We start from the raw sequence: 25572 nt of genomic DNA, 5'->3' as shown, positions 1-25572 counted from the left end.
TTTTGTATTACCCGCACATTAGGAAATTCTAAACATTTTTTAATATCATATCAAAAATCGACCGTTCCAGCGGGGATCGAACCTGCATCTCCGACTGACCGTGTCGGTACTCTAGCCAATTACCATATGGAATGATGTACTCACTAGATCGAAATTTTTGATATGATGATTTTATATTCGGTCGGTATTTTACGTTCTAATCTACCATGTTTTCAAACAAAATGTTAATATCTTGGTTTTCATCGCCAGCCGATGTACTTGTAGAAGAGGAAGCCTCATTGTCAAGACTGTAACTCTCTTTGGTACCTATAGAGCGCTGAGCGCAGTACGTTATCTGGAACTGTGTAAGAATAACAGCATTTCCCCGATCTCTTTAGGCCAAATCTGATGTATAAAATGCCATTTAAAGTTTTTATCGACATTCGGTTGCGAAGGTTAATTTTAACAACATTCATCTGGCTGAAAACGCATTCAATTTCTGGGTTAGAATGTGGTAGTGATAATAAAGATAATGCCAATCGAGATAAATCTGAAAAGGGGTTATTGCCAGCTGCATCTTTGTAATCAATCATTTCATTCCAAAATTCTACGGTGGAAGACGTGTATTCCCATTTAATGTGTACTATGTTCCTCCACTGAGACATAAGCCTATCTATTATATCTGGGTATTCAGGGTGAAATCCAGGCAACGTTCACGTAAATTATTTTCCACTACAGGCTGAACGTGGTATTCCTGTAATTTTGTTTCAAAGGCATATCCCATGTATGGTTTTGGATCCAAATAACTTTCTATATTTTGTCTAAAAATATCAACTCTCGTAGTTGGCTTTAAAATACGCAGACTTGTAGATTGAACCAAGGCACACAAATCTTTGTATAGTTTTGTTGGCTCAACATTGTTGCTTTCAAATAGCTTGTTCACAGCTTGAACTTCCTCCAAATAGGTTTCAAATACAATAAATATAAATGATTTTCAATTCTAGAGTTTCAATTCCAGCCATTGCTCCAGAATACGGTTAACTGCTGGCTCGATTGATATCCATCGGGTATTACATATCTGTGGAATTAACAATGATTCGGAACCACTTTTAATGGTTTGATAGATACTTTTGTATTGTTGCCGACGGTTCAGTGAATGACTAAACCAATTATAGGTTTCTCTTATAAGGTATTCGATATTACGTGGCAGAGTTTCTTCTGAGGCATGAGATAAAGCCAACTGTAAAGAATGACACACGCAGCGAACTAAAACCAAATTATTATTAGCAGTTGCATTATTTAGTAGGGCATGCACTCCGTTGTTAGTACCTGTCAGCACCGTAGTATTATCTGTGCCGATACCGATCATTTTTTTTAATTTAAATGTTCATATCTAATAATAATCCTATAATGCCGCTGACTATACTATTTGCAATGCCATCATCAATTTCGATCAACCCCAAGAACGTGGATATTTTAATTTTTAAAGATCGGATGAAATATCTGATTGATACTTCTAACATTTTGGTTATAGAAATATCCGTGGACTCGTCAACCAAGAGACTGTACTGTTGATCTCCCAAATCGGATAAAATTTCTTTAATAAAATGAGGTGCCAAAACTTTTTTTATTATATTTGTGCATTTGGTACGATGAACTCGCAAGTCTCCACTTTTGCTATCACTGGATCGGTGTTTACACAATTCTGACAAATATCTACAGCCATAATCGAACAATGTGCACACACAAATATGGCTAATGCAAATTCTGCTTTCTGTGTGATCTTGTATTATTTTAGGAAAATTAATTGTTCGTTGACTTTTGGTTCACTGGACACTGGTTCTATAGTTTTCTTATGTTTGATTGCCAAAATATGTAACTTTAAACAATGCATTTTTGCAATCGCACTTACTGTACTTACAGTTTACAGTACTTACACTTACAGAACTACACTAGAGATTATAGCAATAAATGATTTTTATTTTATTGTTTTATTTTACAGTAGGCCTTCGTCATATCATTTTCGATAGGTTGTAACCAGTCCTTAAAATCCAGCATTTGCTGCCACTCAGGCCGATAATGTTGACTGTAATTATGCGGTTTGATAACTACTTCACAGAAAAAAACTTTCTTTCATTTACAGTAAGCTATCACTTCCTGCAACTACTCACTGAAGTATGCGGTAAAGTTGTTAAGTAATATTTCAGAATATTTTATTATTTTAGTTCAGTCATATTCTATTTCACTTATTTCTTACAAGAAGGAGAAAGTAAAAGAATCCTGTTTGTCTATGGTATTTGAATGACATTTATTGGGGATTCCCCCCAAAAAAAGTAAAGAGCGTCATGTATTAAGTTTACAATTTTGTCGTTAAGTTGGCACCGTGTCTTAACTAATATTGCAGTGTTTCCAACACCATCTAAATAAAAAATTTTGCACAATTTTGCACAGCACAATTTTGCGCACAATTTCGGTAGTTTAAATGCGTTTTATTCGTGAGAATCAACTTTATTATAGTAGCTTAGAGTTCAACATTGAATAGTAACTCAAATCACTTAGGACTTTCTTTAAGCAAAAGGAGTTATTGAGAAAAAACTTCAAAATCCGTGTAAAGTTGCAGCATTTTACGGTACTTTTATTTTAGAAATTTATTTATTTTATAACTACGAACTGAACAAAATCTTTTTTTGTTAAATTTCACGTCGACGAAATTGCGGTCACCGCTAGTATGTAAAATAGAATCACATTCTAGTGGTTCTACTGTTTTACAATATTTATTTAAACATAGAACCCAATGCTTGTAGTTCCATTTTGCAAAAAAAAAAAAGACAATTAAATTGTATATTTAATTTACGCATAACCATACCACAGAAACTTGGTTCCATTTGGTATATTAAAAATAATTGTTATTAATAGAAAATATGTATAATGGTACCAAGTGTGTGTGGATCTGTTTTGTATAAAATGACATGATAGTAATATAGTCTTTGTTTGAACAAGTGTCCAATGCCACTGTGGTTCGGTTTTATTTGAATGAAGTAAGAAGTAAGAAGAGTAGTTGGAAGGAAGAAGTAGCAATGTAAGGAATTTTTTAGGTTATTTTTTTATCCCTTGGGTTACATTATTGGAGTTTTAGTATGGATCCCTAATATTTCTGAAAATATAATATAACCTATGTCGCTCAGGGATAGTGTAGCTTATCAACGGTGAAATAATTTTTTGAATCGGTCCAGTAGTTTCAGAGCCTATACAATGCTAATAAACAAACAATCAAATCTTTACTCTTTATAATCGTTTATTTTACATGAAGATGTTGCATTTGTAGTTTATAATAAATTAAGTCTATTTTTATAATAACGCCTTACCTTTGTATCACTTTAAAAACCTTATTTCCCTAACCGAGTACTTGAATTTATCGATAATGCATATCGACAGTTGTTACAACCACGGCTGTAAGCAACTTGTCAGTGTAGTTGTGGCGTGTCATTATACTGTAATGACACAGTGAGTGACACAGAATCTATCTATGTGTGTGTGACAAATGAAAGTGTGTTTTTAATTTAGTATGTGTGAGTTTCGTAGTAATAGACGATTATTTTTGTGTGGGAATTAGATAACGTAAGCATGTGTGTAATTTCCTCCCGCAAAAAATGCCAGACAGTTTTGTATCGGTAAAAAACGCCAGGGCTACTCCCCTCCGTGTTGCTCTATGGGTATAAAAGGTATCGGAAAAAATTAACGCTATTTACCGGTATAATAGTGGTAATTTGGTAACGCTACCAAGCCCCACCTCAAAGGCCACCGCAGTTATTATTTTTTACTGAATTTTATTAATTACTTGTACAAGACGGCAACAATTTTTTTGGTTTTGAGTAGAAACGTAAAGTGGTAAATGGACACAATAATTTGTACAGCTTATCTTTTTGGGAGTTATATATTAAAAAAAAAAACTTTTACATGTTTTTGCTCGAGCAACAATGTTTGTTTTTAAGCATATATTGAAAATAGACTTCTACAAGGGGGTGAATATAATAAGGGATATTTTCTTTATGTAATCTTTTGCAAACAAAAATAGACACATTTAACATTTAAATAACAAAAATTGTGTTATAAGTTATTAGGAATTAATTGTCTGGTGTAATGAAACTAATATCATTTTCCACTATTTTATTGCAAAGTCTTGTTAATAAATATACTTTGGCAAAAGAAAATACCTAGCTTTAATGTTATAATAAAGGTGCTTATTGCCCTTATTTATTTGGACTTTTTGTTATCATTTTCTCATATTCTGCTACTGGAGGCGCTATTAGTATTGAATTCTAAAAAGTCTTTGAGCAGAGTAGTTCTCCTCTTTTCTGCTATATCCATTTGATTTTCTAAGTCTCCTCTGTCTGTTGTTTCTGCTCTTTCTACTTTCCATGATAGATTTTCAATTTCAGCTTCTAGTTGTGCCTTTAATAAAATAATTTTATAAGTGAAAATGTTCTTTAAAGGGACTATGTAATGTAACAAAATAAATGATACAAACAAAACTGGAGTATTTCAAACTTTTTAATAGATAAATTCTAAATTTTATATAGATACAGACCTGTTGATATTCAAAAAGTTCTTTCCTAGGACCAACATCCATGTAATATGCAAAGGGATAAGTGTATTGAAGTGTATATCTGCAACGTTTCAGTAATCTTGCTGCATCCCAAAGGTACTGCCAATCAATCCATGTCCCCTCACCTGCCATAACCTAGTTTTTTAAAAATAATTAAGTTATTAATTATCTATACATATAAATAAAATTGAAGTGTCTGGCTGTGATTTCAAAATAACTGAGTTTTTCAATTTACTTTCACAATACTAAATCACAAACAAATGATTTTAAAATTTTTGTCTGTGTTTGTCCAGATTAATCTACGAAATGATCGACTGATTGGGACTTTCACTAGGAGACAGAGGAGGTTGTGGAGCAACATATAGGTTACTTATTATTTCGGAATTCCTGCGAAATTGGGATTTACGGGGGAAAACCTTTGTCCATCGTGTCCAAGTACCTACCACCCAGATAGATATGAAATAACCAAACGTTTTCTACTAAATATGTAAAATTTTTACATCTAAAGCAAAAGCGAGCAAATCTATACATCTAAAATAATATTATATACCTGAAAAGTTAGTTAAATAGCGTGCTAATCTCAGGAAATGCTGGTGCGAATTGAAAAATTCTTAGTGTTGGATAGCCCATTTACTGACGAAGGCTATTTTTACCCTTAAAATAACACAAAATCGTACTTATCAGATCTTGTTTAGACTTAAATGGAACCAGACGAAAAGCACCAGCTTTTAAATAAATAGTCATCAAAATCGGTATACACACATAAAAAAATACAATTGAAAGCAATCTCCTTTTTTTAAGTTAGTAAAAAATTCGTAGAATTATCATTTGAAGTTTCGTACAAAAAATACCTTTTGGTTAATACGGCTTTTCAAACTTGCAAGGGTCTGTTCTTCCAATTTCAAAGACCTTGCATGATTCTCCCATCGTTCATAGTAGTGCAAATATTTTTTTAGAGCCTCTCTTGCCTATAAAAGAACATAATTATATTTAGTTGATATATTCATTAATCTTGAGCTAGATTGATCATAATTTTGGGTTGGTGAAAAATTTCAGTACCATGAGTAACAGTCGCTATTAGTTATATGATATAAATTGGGACCGACAGCTTTACATTTTTTTTGAGGTACAGTGGGAAACTAAAAAAATATATATCCGAATAGGCTACTTTCGGTAGTGAAAAATAAATTATAAAATTTGATAAAAATTAAAATTTAAGTATGTGGAAATACACTTAAATATTCTGATTTGGAATCATAAAAGCACATTATTGTTTTATAATATTGAAATTAAAAGTCGTATATTTTAATCTATATATCACGTGACCTAAACACGACCCGCCATGGTATGACGTCATTTTTTTTTTTTATATCACTAGGTCGGCAAACAAGCATATGGTTCACCTGATGGTAAGCGATTACCGTAGCTTATAGACGCCTGCAACACCAGAAGCATCGCAAGCGCGTTGCCCACCCCATACCCAATACCCCCAGGAGCTCTGGTCACCTTACTCACCAACAGGAACACAATACTGCTTGAAAACAGTATTATTTTGCTGTGATCTTCTGTAAGGTCGAGGTACTTCCCCAGTCGGGCTGCTCCATATTTTGAGCAGGGAATTCCTGCTGTGCCCTACCTCAGTTAAACGGGCGATAACAAAAACAAATTTCTGTCAGAGCTGTAAACAGCTAGGTACATATCTATCAACTTTAACTTCAAGGAGTAATACTTGTGCTCTTTCGTTAGTTAGTTATTTATTTATTTAAATCAAAAAGGTTTTGTAAAAGCAGAATCTGCCAAAAATTGATTCAATGATGGTTGCAAAGTTTTTTGCATGTAGCCCAGACTTCTGTTCTGCCGAGTTTCGGAATGTTAAAACATCTTTGTTAGTACTACTTGTTAAAGTATACTGTTTTTTTTTTTTTTTAAATGTAGGTGTACCTAATTTGAAAAATAATGTTAGAAAGTGTTAGGTTATGTTTTAATCCTTATGTTACTGCTAAATTAAGACATAATAGTGTTTTTTAATGCTAGTGTTTGTATAACTAGACACTATACCCCAACAATAGCTATTGTTATTCATTATTTTACACAAAAACACCAAATATTTATAGCTGTTAACATTGAACGACAAAGAGTATATGTATAAGGTATTGAATTTTGACGTATTGTAAATTTTCAATACCTTATATATATATATACTCTTGTGTTTTGTACTTTTGTCTTGTATATTCGTCAATACGGTATTGAACGCGTTCGGTCTTACATACGTCATACACGACTTTTGTTATTAACCATATTACGTCACCAAAATGGCTGATAGCATTTTCGCGGAAATAAAAAAGGTTTAAAATATAATTTAATTTTATGGCATGAAAGCGTGTTTATTTTGCCGAATATTTTTTGTGGGTTTTATTGGAAAATCAACATTTTGAAGTACTTATTCAAACGTCGTGGAATACCCTATTATAGGTATAAACAAAAATTTGCCTATGAGGGAGTTTAAACCATTATCATTGGCATTGAATTAATATTTTAAAAATTATAAGATATAAGTACTTTACTACTACTTAAATACACTTTATAATTTTTTTTTATTAACTTCTAACATACACTTTTATACGGAGTGATAAGATCATAGACAGAAGACAAATACAAGACAATTTTATAAATATACACAAATTAATTTTCACCTGTGCATGTTGACTATCATTAGCTAAATTAGGATCTTCTTTGTAACGGCTGCATTCATAATACTCTGAGCCATGACTTCTCCAATCACCTAAGCATACCCAACAAAAGTCATGTCGGCAAGCTCCACATTGCATGTGATTGCAACCACCATTCTTTTCAATGCAAATCTGGCATTTAGGACAATCCTAGAAGATAAATATATTGGTTACACTAATATTATTCTTATACATTATAGGTATAGCTTTTATAATATAAGTAACAACAGAACATTTACATGTTGTATAACAATAAAAACAGAATTTCCCTCATAATTTATAATATATAATTTCTTCCATATTATTGGCCTTGTAACTTATATATATATATGAACCTGCAAAATTCATACTGGTATATTTATTTCTTGAAAAAAAAAAATGTTGTACTGACAGTAACAGATACAAAAAAAGGAACATTCCAATTTGGTGCAGTGCTGAGTATACAATACTAAGAAATTCCTTTTAACCTAAGTCTAATACAAGTTAGTGCTTAAAGTTTGTTCCTATTTAAAAAAAAAAAAAAAAAACTCCTGATCGAGTACTAAATCATACTATGGACTTTACCTTAGTGTGAGCGCTAATATAATTGGCTGTTTCTGAATCATCAGCACATTTTGTAAGCCAACGACGGATTGTCGAGCAATCAGTAGGAGCATGATGTGGTGCTCCACATGAAAAGCAAGTTAATAGTTCACAGCCTTGACACTCAACACGACGTGCCCCCTCTCTTACCCAAGCTTGGTAAATCCACTGCAAAGACAGAAATACTGTTAATTTTTTTTTACACACTGAGGTAGATTTTTACCACTAATTTGGAAAGTAGTTACATATGTCATTACCATCTAGCATAAAGTTGGTCCTCAGTTTATACAACAATAGACTTAAAAAAAAGTATCCCATAAAAATATAAAAGATATGCAACTTTATCTTTGCTTCTTGTATTTCTTTATATTTATAACCACATTTTCAGTGTTACTATTGCTATTTAATGTACATTAATCATTTAAGTGTAATAAGGAAGGAGGAGGAGCAAAAGAAGAAAGGAAGAAGGAGGTTCTCAATTCTATTGTATTATTTTATGTATGTTATACCAGAACTTTTGACTGGGTGGACCGATTTCAATAAAAAAACTTTTTAAATGAAAGGTGGTGCGTGTCATTTGGTCCCATTTAAATTTATTTGAGATCTAACAAGCACTTTTCGAGTTATAACAAATAATGCGTTTTTACTTGAGTAATTTTTCGTCGACTTACAATGTGTTAGACTGCATACCTTTTCAATGAGTGTACCGATTTTTTAATTTAATTGAAAGCTGATGCTTATCATGTGGTCACATTTAAATTTCGAGATCTGCTTACAAATTTTGAGTCATTTTTGATAACGCGTATTTACTTGACTTTTTTTTTCGTCTACCTACGTTTTATTACTTGTCGATGTAATTGAAGTTGGTTATTTTTCTATGCAAGCAACACAATTATTAAAAAAGTTATTTATGCAATTCTATTCTTATAAACTGACAAGAAATCGGTTTTCAAAATTTAATGTAAGCCCATCAAATTTTAATATTAAAATAGCCTAAAACTTTTGAATTTCAATTTATAAAGTTTTTTAACACAATTAGCGAAAGGATATCTAGGATGATTAATAATAATAATTTTGTATTTTCCTAATCTTAAACTACATAAATTAATAATAATAATAATACACTTTACAGTACACCAAAAACGGAAATAATACATAGCAAAAAAAGAAAATTCCAACAACATACTCATTAGGTACAAAGGGTGGCCTTATTGCTAAAAAGCGATCTCTTCCAGGCAACCTTAGGGCAAAGGAATGGTCTAGCATAAGCATAGGTGTACAAGTTACAACAAATTTATAGTAAATATTCCAATAATTAAACATATACATACATATAAATAGATATACATATATATAATAAATTATATTTGATCAAGTTAGTACCTGGCAATTAGGTCCTGGGCAAAACCTAAGTTGTGGGTGAGATTTTACATGATCTTTAAACATGAACTGTTGGTAGCGTTCTCTTAATGCTGGTTTCGACACATGAGATAACACAAAATCTTCTGGTGCTCTTACTTCACAGTCCTGAGCCATACACTGGATAGTATTAGATACACCTGCAGCGAAAGATAATTAATATAATATTGATCAATTGGTTAAAAAATGTAGCTATATTTGCCCTACGCTTCAGCTTGTAAAATTCCATTGTTGGGCATAGGAGTCTATCTCAATGTAGAAGAAGGATCAGAGCTTAATCCACCACGCTGCTCTAATGCAAGGTTGGTGGATATATTCCCAGCTATGAGTAACGATCGCTATCAGGTGTACACGATAACAACCTCGACCGACAGCTTAACGTGCTCTCTGACCAATCTTTGATCCAACTTGAATTTCTTTCAAGTTGGATTAAACTGCACACGGCTATATTTTGTTTGTTATTATTGTGTGCAAATTTGATTAAAATCGGTTAAGTAGTTTAGGAGTCTATTGCAGACAAACAACGTGATACGTAATTCATATATATTAAGATGTTGTATTGTACATAATTTGAACATCTCTATAATTCAGTGATTGTTAGGTTGTCAGCAACATTCACATTACTTCAAAAAAATTCAATGTTTTTGGTACTTATTGAAGAAATAAATTATGCAGCAAAAAAAGCACAGAAATTTTTATTTTAAGGATTAGTATGTATTTAATCATGTTCTTAGCCATTGGAAAATTTGCTTTATTAACTACTACTTAAATGAACACATAATACATTTAAACATTTCAATAAATACTTGGACTAATTGGAATTTTTTATTTTTCTTCATGGTACAAGCCACTGAACATTTCGAACTCATAGTAGTTTGTAATGTTCAGTGGCTTATAATGTTCAATGTTTGTTGTATACTTCAAACTACTATGAGTAGTAGTACAAGGTTCCGTCAACTTTGAATTATCGAGAGTCAACTAGATTAAATATTCTTTACATATTACCTTGCATAATTTGTACTTCAAAGTGCATTGCCCAGCAGTCATTGCAAAAGTAATGCCCACAGGCAAGGGCACTATATTTTTGTAATGGAGGGGTACTGGCACATACAGCACATATCGAGCGCCCTGTATTCCCTTGAGCCAGAGGCAATCGTGGTTTTACACGACTGTATACCAAAACTTCATTAGCGTTTTCTTTGTATTTATTTATAATTTCTTGGGCTTTCCACTCGTATGCGTGCAGCATTACCTAAGAAGAAAGACAGGTACTATGATATCCTTTAAAAATGAATAAAATAAATAATACTTCAAATGTAAATTTACCTTTGCTAGCGAGGGCGTAATTTGAAGGCTATTGCTGAGTAACTCTATCGATTCATTTAACAATTTCTCGACTTCTTCTACTCTTAAGCACGAAAACGAGAAATATTCTGGATCTGATTTACTACGGTCTACTGTTTCCATATCACAATCATCTTGCCCTCCGTAGTAATCATAATCATCTCCATCATTATCCGAATATTCCATATCAGATTCAGCAGACATTTTAACGATTCGTATCGCAGTTTTTGTGCCTTTTATGAATATTTGTATCCACTAAATCAGATATATAAAGATATTATATAGTTTAATCACAAATAAAAAAACATTTTGCTCGGAATGATTTGATTAAAAGTGTATGTTTAAAAAATATCAAATTATTTATTTCGAGAAAACATAAGATACAGATAAATAAAATAAAACGGTGTTCTAATGTTCTGATATTGCTGCCAGAACAATATTAATATAGATAAGGGCAAAATTTGAAAAAGTGCGGTAAGTTTAAAAAATTTGGTATGGTTCTCCTAAATTACAGCTACAGTTTGTACTAATTCTCTTTGAAACTCAAAAATTAATGTTATAGCCAAATTATTTTTGTTTACTTATTTTTTATTTCTTGAAAATTAACATTATTTATTACACACATTTCACATCAGCCTATCGTAGTTCATTGCTAGACCAGTTCTAGCTGAATATTCTAATATCAAGTATTAGCGATCCACCACGACTTCACATGGGTAATGTGTAATGATTTTAACAAAACTGAGGGATACATAAATACATTGCGCGAGAGGTCGCATCACGCGAGTCTCCTCATCGGTGTTAGGCTCGTAGTTGGATTTAATTTCACGCGCGTAGTCGTAGTTTTGCGATAAGTCTTAAGATATTTACTTAAGTATTAAACGACGTAAACGTTTGTCATAATGTACATACAGTGTTCAAAGTCTATCCATCTAAATATCTTTCTAATTGTATATTAAACGTGACCATATTTTAAAAAGTTAAAATAGAACAGTTCTACCATACACTGTTTGATATACCTCCAAGGGGCAGCGTTTTCGATGAAAGCCCCAAGACGGAATAATTATTCCGATTTCTTAACAATTCGTCGTATATTTAAACAAATTTACACACTGTTTAAAAAAATCTATACCTGAATTTCCCAGGACAGTCGGTTTATTGACGAAATCGCAAGAAAAGGAATAAGTTTGAAAATTTTATGTTTTGATTTCTAAATAAAAAAGTTTTAATTAAATATAATTATTAATCTATTGAAAGCGAATGTAAACGTTATAATTTATTGACGTTTTTATTTTGAATAATTGAAAAAAACATATATTATTTGTAATAGTTAGAATCGAAATATGAATTACAATAATTCTGTTTTAATTGGAAACTGGAGCGAGGAGAGGCTTAAAAAAGAGGTTATTCTCAGATGATTTTTTAAGCAATAAAAAAGAACAGTAGAATTGTTTGTCATTTAACTATAGTAAATCATTCTTATTGCTGTGTGGTTACGGCAGTAAAGAATATAGCCACCCATCTTTTTCCGTGAGTTTCGTAAGAGGTGACTAAGAGGTAATACAGTTCCACTACCACCTTGAAGCTTAAAAAGCCGACTAATAGCGGAATAACCACCCAACTGCTGGCTTTCAAATACACATGGAGAAGACGGCCAATACAAATGTTTGTCATGTTCGGGGATCGAACCCGCAACTGCCAGGGCAACAGCCACAAACCAGTGATGTGACCTTTGCGCTAACGCGTCATCGAATTATACATAAAGAGGTAATTTTATTTTGTGTCTGCGTATCTGTGAATGTATATACTTATTTTATTAATGCAAGAGATGATTTGCTAGAGAGCCACAAGATATTTTGAATAAAGGGCTTATTCTTGATTAGTGACATAGAATAAAAAGCGCTACTTTCTTTTATTAATACCTAAATCGATTTTCTTAATTTTTGTTATCACAAACCTTGTTCTATCAAAAATGAGTATGACGAAAAGAATTATCCAATTTCGTGCAGTCGTTCAGAGATAACGCGTGTACATACATTTCAGCGATTCATTTTTATTTATATAGATTACTTTACCTGATGTAAAATTAATTTCACACATTACAGTACGAGTTTAAGCTATTTCTGCGTAAACGAGATAGACGAGAACTTTTGTTACAACGTTCGAGGAATTTATTTAGTAATTTGCTTAAGGAGGTACGTATTTTAACTATTACGAGCTTAAATAAATTTACTTCTTTATTTGTGATAGGTTTTTGTTGCTTGTTAATGCAAAAATAATTGAAGCTATTGTATGCTAATATTGTAGATAGCTGAAGATTCGTAGGCTAGTTTTAGCCCTGAAATCTCCAAAGGGTCGAAAGCAACTCGGGTCGGGAATTACGAGTCTTATAATAAAGTTCAGATTTTTGTATGGTTACTAAATAACAAGATTGTTTCTAAGAATAGCTTTTAGTGTCAGTAGATTTTAAAATAAAGCAAAACTTTTAAGCTTTGTAATACTAATAAGTAGATACGTGTGCTTACAGAGACCGCTAGCTATTAGTGGAACGTTTGTTCTTTTCGGGTTTAATGTCCAAGTTGTGGCTTCTGATATGCCAGGTAATATTATTAATGTAATTTTAACTACTAGTTTCCCTCGATTTCTCTGGGATCCCATGATCAGGTCCTAGTTTCCTTATCATGGTACCAAACTAAGGATATCTCCTTTCCAACAAAAAAAGAATTATCAAAATCGGTTCGAAAACGACGGAGTTATCCCCAAACATACATAAAAAAAATATTCAGGGTGTCCCGTAAGTAGTGTACCAACAGGTTATGGGGGGTAGTGAGACTTATTATCTAACAAAAGACCTAAAATTTATAGTTTATAGTATAGTAGATAAAAGTTATAATAATTATCTGGAATAACTTAATTTTTTTCTTATTACCACGGAGTTATACCTTTTTGTAATTTGTATGAGATGCAGATGTTTTTAAAATAAAGTTTCACGAGGTTACAAAAAATAACAATAAAATAAAAAAGAGATATGGTGAAATTTAATATTTAGCTTACGTGGATGATATTTTCACCACATTTTGAAAAAAAAGCATAACTTAAGAACTACAAGGCCTAGGACTATAAATTTTAGTATTTTTGTTAGATAATAAGTCTCACTACCCCCCATAACCCGTTGGTCCACTACTTACGGGACACCTGTATATACGGTCGAATTGAGTAACTTCCTCCTTTTTTTGAAGTCGGTTAATAACCGCTTTTTACGAAATGCATATGGATGTATACACGATACATATACAAAAATAACATTTTTTACAATTTTTATCTGTCTGTCTGTTTGTCCCGGCTAATCTCTGAAATGGCTGGACCGATTTTGATGGGACTTTCAGTGAAAGATAGCTGATATAGTAAGGAATAACTTAGGCTACTTTTATTTCAGTTTATTTATTTTATAACTTTGCGAACTGAACAATAACTTTTTTGTTAAATTCCACGCGGACGAAGTCGCAAGCATAGCTAGTATAAATATAAAGTTGAACATTATTAAGGTTCTGTTGTCAAAGACTATACTTCTATAATAGTCAACAAAAGAGTTAAATAAATATTATTATTTTCAATCATTAGTTAGAAATAATTCAACGGGTGCTAAAACTGGATTGGCTTTATCAAGTTTGGTGAACGAAAGGCAAGTCGACTACATGCAGAATATAAACGCCGGCTGTCTTATGACATTATCGCCGATCACCACTCCTTGCTGCAGAAACACTTTCGTGGTTCTCAGGTTCTAGACTTGTTATATTTTTAGTTTTAGCGTAAACAACTAAGTATTGCCTGATTAACAGCAATGATCGACCACATATCTATACTTATACCCAACGCCAACTCGCATTGGAGCAGCGTGATGGATTAAGCTCTGATCCTTCTCGTACATGGGGAAAGAGGCCTATGCCCAGTAGTGGGATATTACAGGCTGAAACGATATCTATACTTATAATAAATTTGTAACAAATCCAGTTCTGTACGTTATCGATTTTTCGGCAGTTGTTCTCTATTAATATTGTCAAACAGTAATTGACCTTAGCTAAGGAAGACTTTCGGAAATTCTCTTAGTAAAATATATAAGATTTGTGTAGAACTTTGTCATTTCTGAACCTGGATAAAAAACGGTATTTAAGCTGTTGAAAACAATGAAAAGAGTTTTGGAAACTACATGCTTTTGGGGTTGAAATGAAGATAAAAATTTATATAAGAAAATTGTCATTTTGTAGATGACTAATTTATCAATACTAGGCATGTACGTGGCAAGCTACCGCAGGTGAAATTGCGGGCACAGGAAGTACACGATAAAATTAGAATAATTGTGTTGGGAATTTCGGTATATTGTGATTATACCAATAATTACAGTATACAGTAATACCAATATGGCTATAACTTTGGCGTTCTACTTCTGTAAGCCTAAACAAATATTTCTAAACATAACTTTGCTGAATTTTAATATTATAAAAAAAAATATTATTTTAAATATTTATGAATTTTTAAGCGATCTTACTTTATGTCATTATAATATATTTTATGCAGTGCAAAAGATGAGAATATGCATGGTCAGAAAATGAATTATGGGGACGAATTTATTTTAAAAGCAGAAAATTATGGTGATCCACAGGTAAAAATTACTTACATTACATGGGTGTACCCAGAATTAATAAAAAGTGCAAGTGAGGCAAACCAAAAAATTTAAAACTAAGTAGATAGTAGAAAATTAAAAATGCTTTTTCTTTAGTGCATTTTCATTTACCTACTTCACTTTAGTAATAGCTTGCGGCGATTTTGACTAAATATACCTAAAATTTTCTTATCTATTATTAGCTTTGAGTCAGGGTGGGGCAAACCTTGTCCCACTGTGGGTACCGTGGTATCTTATGTATTTTTAGCACTTCTTTAATATTACATTTTTTAAGTAATTGAATCTCCTTATAATTTCCTGCTGCTATTTAATCAATCCACGGTTAGCAGATAAAATTTCCCCAACATGAATAGATTTAATATCAGGTATACGTGGAAATAACCGAGACCGACAGCTTTATGTGTTTTCCCAAGCACAGTGGGGAGACTCAAAAGGACCTGTACCCATGCAAGAAACAAGTATTTGTACAAATATGTACAAGTATTTTGACCGTTTTAGTGTAATGGTACTCGAAATCGCCTTAAAGCAGTTAGTTACGGTTTGTTCCCTGCTCGAGTCAAATATTTGTACATCACTCATCAGTTCAGCCTAATACAGTCCACTGCTGGACATATGCCTCCACAAGTTCGCGCCAAAAATGGAGTGAACTCATGCGTTTTGCCCATAGTCATCACGCTGGGCAGGCGGGTTGGTGACCGCAGGCTTTGTCGCACCGAAAACGCTGCTGCCCGTCTTCGGCCTGTGTATTTCAAAACCAGCAGTTGGATGGTTATCCCACCATCGGTCGGCTTTTTAAGTTCCAAGGTGCTAGTGGAACTGTGTTATATCTTAGTCGCCTCTTACGACACCCACGGTAAGAGGGGGTGGCTATATATTCTTTAATGCCGTAGCCACACTATTCTGATGTCCAAAATAATCCAAAAGGTATATCAAAAAAATGCTGTCTAAAGTCACTATTCCACGCAGACGAAGTCGCTGGTACAGCTAATATTAATATAAACATTCTGAAACGATTGAACATATTTTTATACTTCTCTCGATGTCAGCAGTAATTCATGATAAAACATGTTACAATTACCTACGAAGTGAAGCATTTGTTTTTAAAGGTAGTCTGACGAGATAATCTTTCTGTCACTTAGTAGTCGTCTTTTATAAATAAAATCGATTTCGTATATATAAATTAATAGAGAAAGTTATTTGTTTTATTTTTAGGCACCACCTTTGTATGTCCGATACACGGTGGAGGGTGTGCCGGGACCTGCAGACAGAATGCCTATTAGCTTAAGTACCACAAAGGATAGTAGTTGTCTTTGGACAACTGTACCACTTCTGCCTCGGGATCGTCTTGAGGGACTCGGTAGCCCTATAAAGGTTTGTATCAATAACTAGTTATGTAAGACCAAATTAAAATTCGATTAATATTTATTAGAAAGCGAGAAAAAGCTTATTAAATTCAAAATAATGTTGTCCTCATTTTACAACAACAAGTAATAAAATGAGAAAGTAACGTAGTTAAAGTCACTGTAATACGAATTAGTAGGGATAAATTAAAAAAAAAACTACTCGTTAGATGTCACTCAAATTTGAGTAGAACTACACTACAAGCGCCAGCTTTCGAATTAAAAAGAATCATCAAAATAGGTACACCCAGTAAAAACTTATAAAAAAAAAATCGAATTGAGAACATTCCTTTTTTGAAGTCAGTTAAAAACTAACCGTAATTAATTATTTTATTTAACATAGAAGAAACTTAGTATAGGGCTTAGCCCTACATCTATAATATATATAAAAGCGAAAGGTCACTCACTCATCATGAAATCTCCGAAACTATAACACCTACAAACTTGAAATTTGGCAGGTAGGCTCCTTATAAGACGTAGGCATCCGCTAAGAACGGATTTTACGAAACTCGACCCCTAAGGGGGTAAAACGGGGGTTGGAAGTTTGTATGAAAGTCCTATGTTTTTGAAGTAAGGGACTTGAAATTTAAAATGTATGCTCTATAGATGGTGAAAAGACGTCCAAATAATGTATTTTTAAAAATCAACTCCTTTTTGGGGTTAAAACGGGGGATCGTAGGTTGACTTACTCATCACGATAACTCCGAAACTATAACACCTAAAAACTTGAAATTTAGCAGGTACGCTCCTTATAGGGAGTAAACTATCGCTAAGAATGTATTTTACGAAACTCAACCCCTAAGGGGGTAAAACGGGGGTTGGAAGTTAGTATGAAAGTCCTATGTTTTAGAAGTAAGAGACATGAAATTTAAAATATATGCTCTATAGATGATGAAAAGGTGTCCAAATAATGTATCTTTAGAAATCAACTCCCTTTTGGGGTTAAAACGGGGGATGGCAGGTTGACTCACTCATCACGAAATCTCCGAAACTATAACACCTAAAAACTTGAAATTTGGCAGATAGCCTTCTTATAGGTCGTAGCCATTCGTTAAGAACAGATTTTACGAAATTCGACCCCTAAGGGGATAAAACGGGGATCGGAAGTTTGTATGAAAGTCCAATGTTTTTGAAGTAAGAGACTTGAAATTTAAAATGTATGCTCTATAGATGGTGAGAAGGGGTGCAAATAATGTATCTTTAGAAATAAACTTCCTTTTGGAGTTAAAACGGAGGGATGGTAGGTTGACTCATCCATCACGAAATCTCCAGAACTATAACAGCTACAAACTTGAAATTTGGCAGGTAGGTTCTTTATAAGGCAAAAACATCCGCTAAAAACGGATTTTACGAAGCTCGACCCCCAAGGGGAACAGGGGTTGGAAGTTTGTATGAAAGTCCTATGTTTTTGAAGTAAGAGACTTGAAATTTAAAATGTACGCTCATTAGATAGTGAGAAGGTGTCCAAATAATGTATCTTTAGAAATCCATTTCTTTTTGAGGTTAAAACGGGGGATGGTAGGTTGACTTACTCATCACGAAATCTCCGAAACTATAACAGTTACAAACTTAAAATTTGACAAGTAGATTCTTTATAAAGTGTAGACATTCGCTAAGAACGGATTCCACGAAACTCGACCCCTAAGGAGCTAAAACGTGGTTTGCAAGTTTGTATGAAAGTCGTGTGATTTTTAAGTAAGAGACTTGAAATTTAAAATGTACGCTCTTTAGATGGTGAAAAGGTGTCCAAATAATGTATCTTTAGAAATCAACTCCTTTTTGGGGTTAAAACGGGGGATGGTAGGTTTACTCCCTCATCATGAAATCTCCAAAACTATAACAGCTACAAACTTGAAATTTGGCAGGTAGGTTTTTTATAGGGCGTAAACATCCGCTAAGAACTGGTTTTACGAAAATCGACCCCTAAGGGGATAAAACGGGGTTCGGAAGTTTGTATGAAAGTCTTATGTTTTTGAAGTAAGAGACTTGAAATTTAAAATATATGCTCTACAGATGGTGAGGTGTCTAAATAATGCATCGTAATTTTATATATATAAAAAAGAAAGGTCACTAACTCACTCATCACGAGAACTCAAAAACCACTGGATGGCCTATCCAGGTTGGACAAAGATAAAATTTGGCAGGGAGGTAGATTATAGTTAGCAGACGTCTGCTAAGAACGGATTTTACGATATTCCACCACTAAGGGGATTTAGTTGGGGTTGATAGTTTGTATGAAACATATACAGCCTGAAAATAAAACTAAAAATGTGGTGTATAAAGAGGTTTTATAAAAATAACTATTAAATTATACTAAATTGTGCCTTTTAAAAAGTTACTCAGTTTGATAAGCATTTCAAGTGACTGAAAAAAAAATTTTTTTTCGTTAAACATCTTAATAGTAATGCATATCTTCATAACCACGCATACGTAGTCGCGGGCAACAGTTAGTGTATTATAAAACCAAGTCCCCAAAAGTGTATGTGATCGATTCGCTCAAAATCTACTGAACGGATTTTCATGCGGTTTTACCATTGGAGAGAGGGCTCCACCATTGGCAAGAGGAAGTGTTACGGAACGGCTAAGCCGATTTTGATGAGAGTTTCACTGGAAGTTTGCCGAGAAAACTTTGTGACATACTAATTTCAACGCGGGCGAAGCCGCGGGCACAGCTAGTAAATAATAATTATAAGTGATATATAAATGTAATTAAATGTATACATTATAAATTAAATGTATAAAATAATGAAATTAAATTATATGTAATGATCATGTATAAGTTATAAATTTGACGAAATTATGAAAAAAAAATTTACGATAGGCAATATCGTTTTTTCTTGTTAATTAATTACATTAATTACAACATTCCTAAATACATAATATTAATTACAATAAAATTAAGACAGGGGCGAAACTCATTATAAGAAATTGCGTAGCGGATAAAAGTCTATGTGTTATGAACCAAAACTGGATGCAAACATTTTTCGGACCGGTGAGTAGAAACTCGTAACTGTTGATTTTATTTAAATTTATAAAATTATCATATTGATTAAATATTTATTGCGACTTAATTTTTTCTAAGTTTTTCCCGACCCTTTGACCTAATTTCCTTCATTTTAATTTCAAATCTCTTTTGCGTTGTTTATTTGGCATAACCAAGTTTACATGGCAGGGGATGAAAAAGAAAGATGGTTAAAAAGATCTATCTCACAATATATTATTTATACACACAATATATATTAGACAAAATATTATTTAGTTCACAATTCTGTTTATGCAGGTAAACACATTTTAAGCTAAAAACCGTTTCGGACATTTTGGTAACTCCACTCCTAAATTGTATATAGTAAAAATGAAAAAAAAGTCAGACCTAATGTTAAATTATTAATATAAAAACATACTCCAAGAACACACCCAATTCAGTACAGTAATTTTAGAGTGATTGAAGAATGTATGATTGCTTCACCATTTGTATGTAAATATACTGATTATAATTTTTATCACTTCTATTACTCCGACAGGAGTACGAAAATTACATACAGAAAATTCCGAGATTAAAACTTTCCAATCCCAGGATTTCAAAGTCAAGAAATGTTACTACATAATTATATGTACTTTTGTTATCTTAATAAAGCCAAGAAAAAGGAAATAAAGCTATTATTAAATACGATAAACTCATCGTACTTGAAAATAAATCAAATACATCTAACAAAAAGAGAATGCTATCCGCTTCTCCCGAGACTAATCAACTAAACCCTCACAAAGTAGCAGATAGAAGACCACAAGAAAAGCGGAAAAACAACCCTCAACCTGCCCACTCATCATTGCAAAGATCATCTAGCATTACAGAAGGAGTCCTTAAGCCTAGCATGCTAAATTACTTAGTGAACAAAAATACAAACAGCCCATCAAACCAGCAAGACAACCATGATCAAAACGCAGTATAGCAACCAGCGCCGGCTCCTCTCTCAAGTCAAACAAGCACAAAAAATTCAAAAAGAAAAAACGAATTACGTCCCCCAATACGGCTGGTCACCGCGGGGGCGAAAGACTACAACCCTCCAATAACTAAAACAAGGAAAAATAATAAGATCTACATTGCCACTTTTAATGTAAGGTCCCTAGCAAATGAATCAAGAATACTTGAATTGGAGCACGCTATATCATCACTAAAATGGGATATAATAGGCATCAGTGAAACGAGACGACAAGGTTTTACTATAGAAGACAGAGACGACTATTACCTTTACAACTACGGTCACACCAAAGGCAAATATGGAGTAGGTTTCCTAGTAAAAAAACAACTATCAGTGGAGGTCCTTGACTTTATCGGCATAACAGATAGAGTCGCCTTGATTCATATCAAGCTACATGGAAAACTATATAGTATCGGTCAAACCTACGCACCTACCCAAAAAGCAAGCGAAAAAGAAATAGAAGAGTTTTACACCACCCTAGATACATTATTGGAAAAAAGCAACCCAAATTTTATACTTCTTGGGGACATGAATGCGAAAATTGGACAACCAGCAGAGGGTGAGAACAGAGTGATGGGCAGCTACGGATACGGTAAAAGAAATAAGAGAGGTGAAAGATTTGTTCGATTCTGCCTTCAGAATAATTTGAAAATAGCAAACACGCTCTTCAGAAAACCCAGAAAACTAAGATGGACTTGGCTGTCACCTGATGGATATACTCGAAACGAAATAGACTTCATTGCCACAAACAAACCGAAAATTATAGAAAACTACAGTGTGATAAATAGCATACATCACCCAAGTGACCACCGTTTGATTAGAATAACAATCAATACTGAGCGCAGACACCTGCCACGTAAAAACTTTTCTACAACAGCTCGGAAACAAATTGACTACGAAATATACACCACAGAAATCAACAAATTCATAGAACCAGACCCGACAACATCTGTGCAAAATTTAATTCGACATTATAGAAAATACAATCTTACAGAGCGCTGAACGTGGTGGCATCAAGTTCGCATCATCAAACTATAACAACAGGAAGAAAGCAATAATAACAACAGAAATAATAGAACTTAGTCAACAACGACACTACTTAAAAAACAAGCACAATAAAACAAAAAGTGAAAAAACTCAACTTAGCAAGTTATATAGACAAATAAATAAACAGATTAAGAAAAACATGAGACAATATAGAGTCAATATTATAGAAAATCATATCAGAAAATCTGGAGCAGTTAAAAGGGCGTATAAATACTTAACCAACTCAAAACACGTGATGAACCAGCTTCAAAACGAGAAAAAATCTACAGTTACGAGCAGAGATGGGATCATGCAAATAGCCACAAACTTTTACCAGCAACTGTATGCATCTCACGATATCACAAACCAGGAAAAATTAGCCGAGGATAGAGTTTCTCAAAACAATGACGAAGTACCAATATTTAATATAAATGAAATCTATTGCTCGTTAAAGTTATTAAAACCAGAAAAAAGCCCAGCATCTGATGGTATTACAAACGAAATGCTAATTGCTGGTACAAACGCTCTCACTTTACCTCTAACAAACTTATTCAATTTAATACTATCAACAAAAGAAATACCTAAACAATGGACGTGTTCAGATATCGTTTTACTTTTCAAAAAAGGAGACCCGAAATCAATAGCAAACTACAGACCAATCAGCCTAACGTCGTGCGTCTACAAGGTGTTTGCATCGACTCTACTCCGACGTCTTACTAGTATCTTAGATGAACATCAGCCAGTAGAACAGGCAGGTTTTGTAAAGGGGTTTTCGACAATAGATCACATCCACACTTTGAAACTTGTCATTGAGAAATACAACGAATACGACCTACCTCTCTACATATGCTTTATTGACTATAGCAAAGCATTTGACTCTGTATTCCACAGTGCAATTTGGCGAGCTCTATCAGGGCAAGGAGTGAACCATGACTATATAAAAATATTGAAGGAAATATACAACAAAAGTAAGGCTAGAATTAAAATAAATGAGTATGGTTCGGTCTTTGAAATTGGAAGGGGAGTGAGACAGGGCGACCCCTTGTCACCAAAACTCTTTATTGCAGTACTCGAAGAAATATTTAGAACACTTGACTGGGAAGATAGAGGATTAAACATATATGGCAGCCGCCTCTCGCACTTGCGATTCGCGGATGACATAGTACTGCTCTCGGAAGACTCAAAAGAAATGGAATTCATGATACAGTCACTCAGCAAAGAAAGCAGAAAAGTAGGTCTAGAAATAAACTGGGAGAAAACTAAATTAATGACAAATAGGCAAAAAACAAGTATAAAGTCGGACTCAACAGAAATTGAATACGCCGAAGACTACATTTATTTGGGACATTTACTATCCTTCAAGTCATGCAATGATAAAGAAGTAGAGCGAAGAATCAAAATAACCTGGAATAAGTATTGGGCAATGAAAGAGATATTCAAGAGTAATCTACCGGTTGCATTGAAAACTAAAGCTATGCAGACATGTTTGTTGCCCTGTCTCACTTACGCTTCCCAAACATGGCCTTTGTCAACAAAACAAACTCATAAGGTTAAAGTGTGTCAAAGTAGCATGGAAAGGAGTCTCCTGGGCCTTAAGCTAAGCGATAGAGTAAGAAACGAAGACATCAGAAAAACTACGAAGGTAAAAGACATAGCAAAAACTATTATGACACAAAAATGGAAATGGGCTGGGCATGTACAAAGATCACCAGGGAACAAATGGTCCAAAATTGTCACTAATTGGTACCCTATTCATAAGAAAAGACGGAAAGGAAGGCCATTCAAAAGATGGAGTGATGACATAGTTGCTACGGTGGGAAATACCTGGAACAGACTGGCAAGAGACAGAGCGAAATGGAAAGAAATGGAGGAGGCTTTCACCGCCAGAGCGGTCCTTACTACAAAAAGCGTGAACGCAGTTTAATAAAATATACTAACAAACTAGAATAAGTATAATACTAACACAAATATTATTTAGAATTAATGTAAACTACGTGTAAGGAATAAATAAAGCTTTATTATTATTATTATTATTTTTCTTTTTCTTTTTCTCTTCTCTTGTTAAGAGAAGGTAATAATCTGCCATACGGGCCTTAACCAAGTATGGCGGATGGTTCTGCGTTGGAGGTGATTGTCGAGGCGGTCAGAAATTTTCGAGTGATACGGCAAGTGTTGAGAACTGTTGCTTTTTGTAAGGTGTATGTAAGATTGGTAGACATGTTAAGAATTTTTAAGCTGTTAGTAAGAGTTTTAGGTATGATTCCAGTTGCGGAGAGTACAATGGGAACAATATGAACAGTGTCTGCATTCCACTGTGTTTTAATTTCTATTGCGAGGTCCTGGTACTTTGTTAGTTTGTCCGATATGGTTGTTTGAATATTGTGGGTATTAGGAATAGCAATGTCTATTAGATAGACTGTTTTGTTTCGTTTGTCGTGAAGAGTAATATCTGGTCTGTTGTAATGTACTATTATTATTATTATTATTTGTTGTAATGTATTATTATTATTATTATTATTATTATTAATAAAGCCAACCTGCCTGTTTTATTTTTCCTCGTTAAAATATATCAAGTGATAACGTAGCATTATTTTAATGAGATATTTTTTAAAAACGGTTGAATAGTTTTTGAGTTCATCCATTAGAAAACATTCAAAGCACAAATATATAACTAATAAACTACTACACAAGCATTACGTTGCTTATCTTAGAAACAGACGCTTGTGTGTACGGATATGTATCCTTCGTGAATGTCCCTTATAACCTAAAATATTCTAGGAATGTGGAGTTACGTGCCGAAATTACGTAGATATCCACGGAAGACACACAGCAGAGAACATATTTACCCTAGTTAGCGATGTTGAAACCAAGACAAAGGACTAGGTAATGATAATAACTTCACTCTAAGGCCTACGACACACTTGCAGCCTAGTGAAAAGGTGTTTAAAAGATTAAAAAAAAAATTCGCCAAATTTTGTAAAAGTAAAATGTGTTTGAGAAAATTTGCTGTCACAATATAGTTATTTTTTTTTTAAATAAATGTATTAAAAAAATATTTTTTTAATTTTATTCTATTTTTGCTTTAGTTAGTAGTTGGTTTACTTAGTTGGTTTGTATTGTTACCTAACTTTTGAATACACGTTTCTATTACTATTTGAAAGTAGTATACTTTCGCCAATAATTAGGCTCATAGTTGATAGAAATTATAGACTTAGCTTAATATTTCATGACGATTCTTGAGAGATATGATGTACCTATATATTTTTCTCTCTATTAATATATGATTTTCAAATAGTAAATAATATTATTTAATACTACTAGCTATACCCGTGCGAATAATTCGCATTAAATATGTATAATAATTATCATTTTACAAAATTACAGAAAAGTTTTTATATGTGAGTTGATTTGAAATTGAACAGTAAATTTACTGACCGTCAATCATGTTGACGTTGTTTCAAAATTGAAGTCTTCAGATAGCAGCATTGCTGTATAGTGTCTGAATGATGTATATATATTATATAATTAATTTACAAAAACAAAAGCGATAATATTTTTTTTAAGCAATCTTATATATAAAATTCTCGTGTCACAATGTTAGTTACAATGTAGTCCTCCGAAACGGTTGGACTGATTTTTTTTGAAATTTTGTGTGCATATTGGATAGGTCTGAGCATCGGCCAACATCTATTTTTCATATCTCTAAGTTATTATGGGGGGTAATAACATATATGGCAAAACAACGGTTGCGGGGTCAGCTAGTTATCTTTAAAATTATATACAACTTATCTGGAGTAATTGTGAAGTTTTTTCTAAACAGGAAGGCAAA

General features: G+C 33.2%; 2 protein-coding genes across 2 annotated transcripts; one reads left to right on the top strand and one right to left on the bottom strand.

The window, feature by feature from the left end:
* Positions 1 to 4131: 4131 nt before the first annotated feature.
* Positions 4132 to 11058, bottom strand: LOC123656744 (potential E3 ubiquitin-protein ligase ariadne-2). Its single transcript, XM_045592407.1, has 8 exons — positions 10642 to 11058; positions 10321 to 10567; positions 9280 to 9455; positions 7879 to 8064; positions 7279 to 7464; positions 5437 to 5553; positions 4568 to 4720; positions 4132 to 4431 (listed from the first exon to the last, which is right to left on the bottom strand). Exons 1-8 carry the CDS (start codon positions 10861 to 10863, stop codon positions 4261 to 4263), a joined length of 1458 nt encoding a protein of 485 aa, XP_045448363.1. The 5' UTR covers positions 10864 to 11058; the 3' UTR covers positions 4132 to 4260.
* Positions 11059 to 12002: 944 nt separating this feature from the next.
* On the top strand, positions 12003 to 24626 carry LOC123669517 (cilia- and flagella-associated protein 161). Its single transcript, XM_045603123.1, has 8 exons — positions 12003 to 12062; positions 12765 to 12854; positions 13187 to 13259; positions 14281 to 14437; positions 15235 to 15319; positions 16553 to 16711; positions 19643 to 19732; positions 24522 to 24626. The coding sequence occupies exons 1-8, from the start codon at positions 12003 to 12005 to the stop codon at positions 24624 to 24626; spliced, it is 819 nt and encodes a 272-aa protein (XP_045459079.1).
* The last annotated feature ends 946 nt before the right edge of the window (positions 24627 to 25572 follow it).

The sequence above is a fragment of the Melitaea cinxia genome, chromosome 1 (assembly GCF_905220565.1).
Source record: "Melitaea cinxia chromosome 1, ilMelCinx1.1, whole genome shotgun sequence".
Lineage (NCBI taxonomy): Eukaryota > Metazoa > Arthropoda > Insecta > Lepidoptera > Nymphalidae > Melitaea > Melitaea cinxia.
This window is presented reverse-complemented; position numbering and strand designations above follow the sequence as displayed.

What these genes read in the sequence shown, in the direction of transcription:
- LOC123656744 (XM_045592407.1), bottom strand. Translation starts at nt 10,863, where the DNA reads ATGTCTGCTGAATCTGATATGGAATATTCGGATAATGATGGAGATGAT. An exon ending in ATATTAGCGCTCACACTAAG is followed by an intron (nt 7,465 to 7,878) that starts GTAAAGTCCATA and finishes TTTATCTTCTAG; the next exon opens with GATTGTCCTAAATGCCAGAT. An exon ending in AACTTTTTGAATATCAACAG is followed by an intron (nt 4,432 to 4,567) that starts GTCTGTATCTAT and finishes ATTTTATTAAAG; the next exon opens with GCACAACTAGAAGCTGAAAT.
- LOC123669517 (XM_045603123.1), top strand. Translation starts at nt 12,003, where the DNA reads ATGAATTACAATAATTCTGTTTTAATTGGAAACTGGAGCGAGGAGAGG. An exon ending in AGGAGAGGCTTAAAAAAGAG is followed by an intron (nt 12,063 to 12,764) that starts GTTATTCTCAGA and finishes CACACATTACAG; the next exon opens with TACGAGTTTAAGCTATTTCT. An exon ending in AACACTTTCGTGGTTCTCAG is followed by an intron (nt 14,438 to 15,234) that starts GTTCTAGACTTG and finishes TATTTTATGCAG; the next exon opens with TGCAAAAGATGAGAATATGC.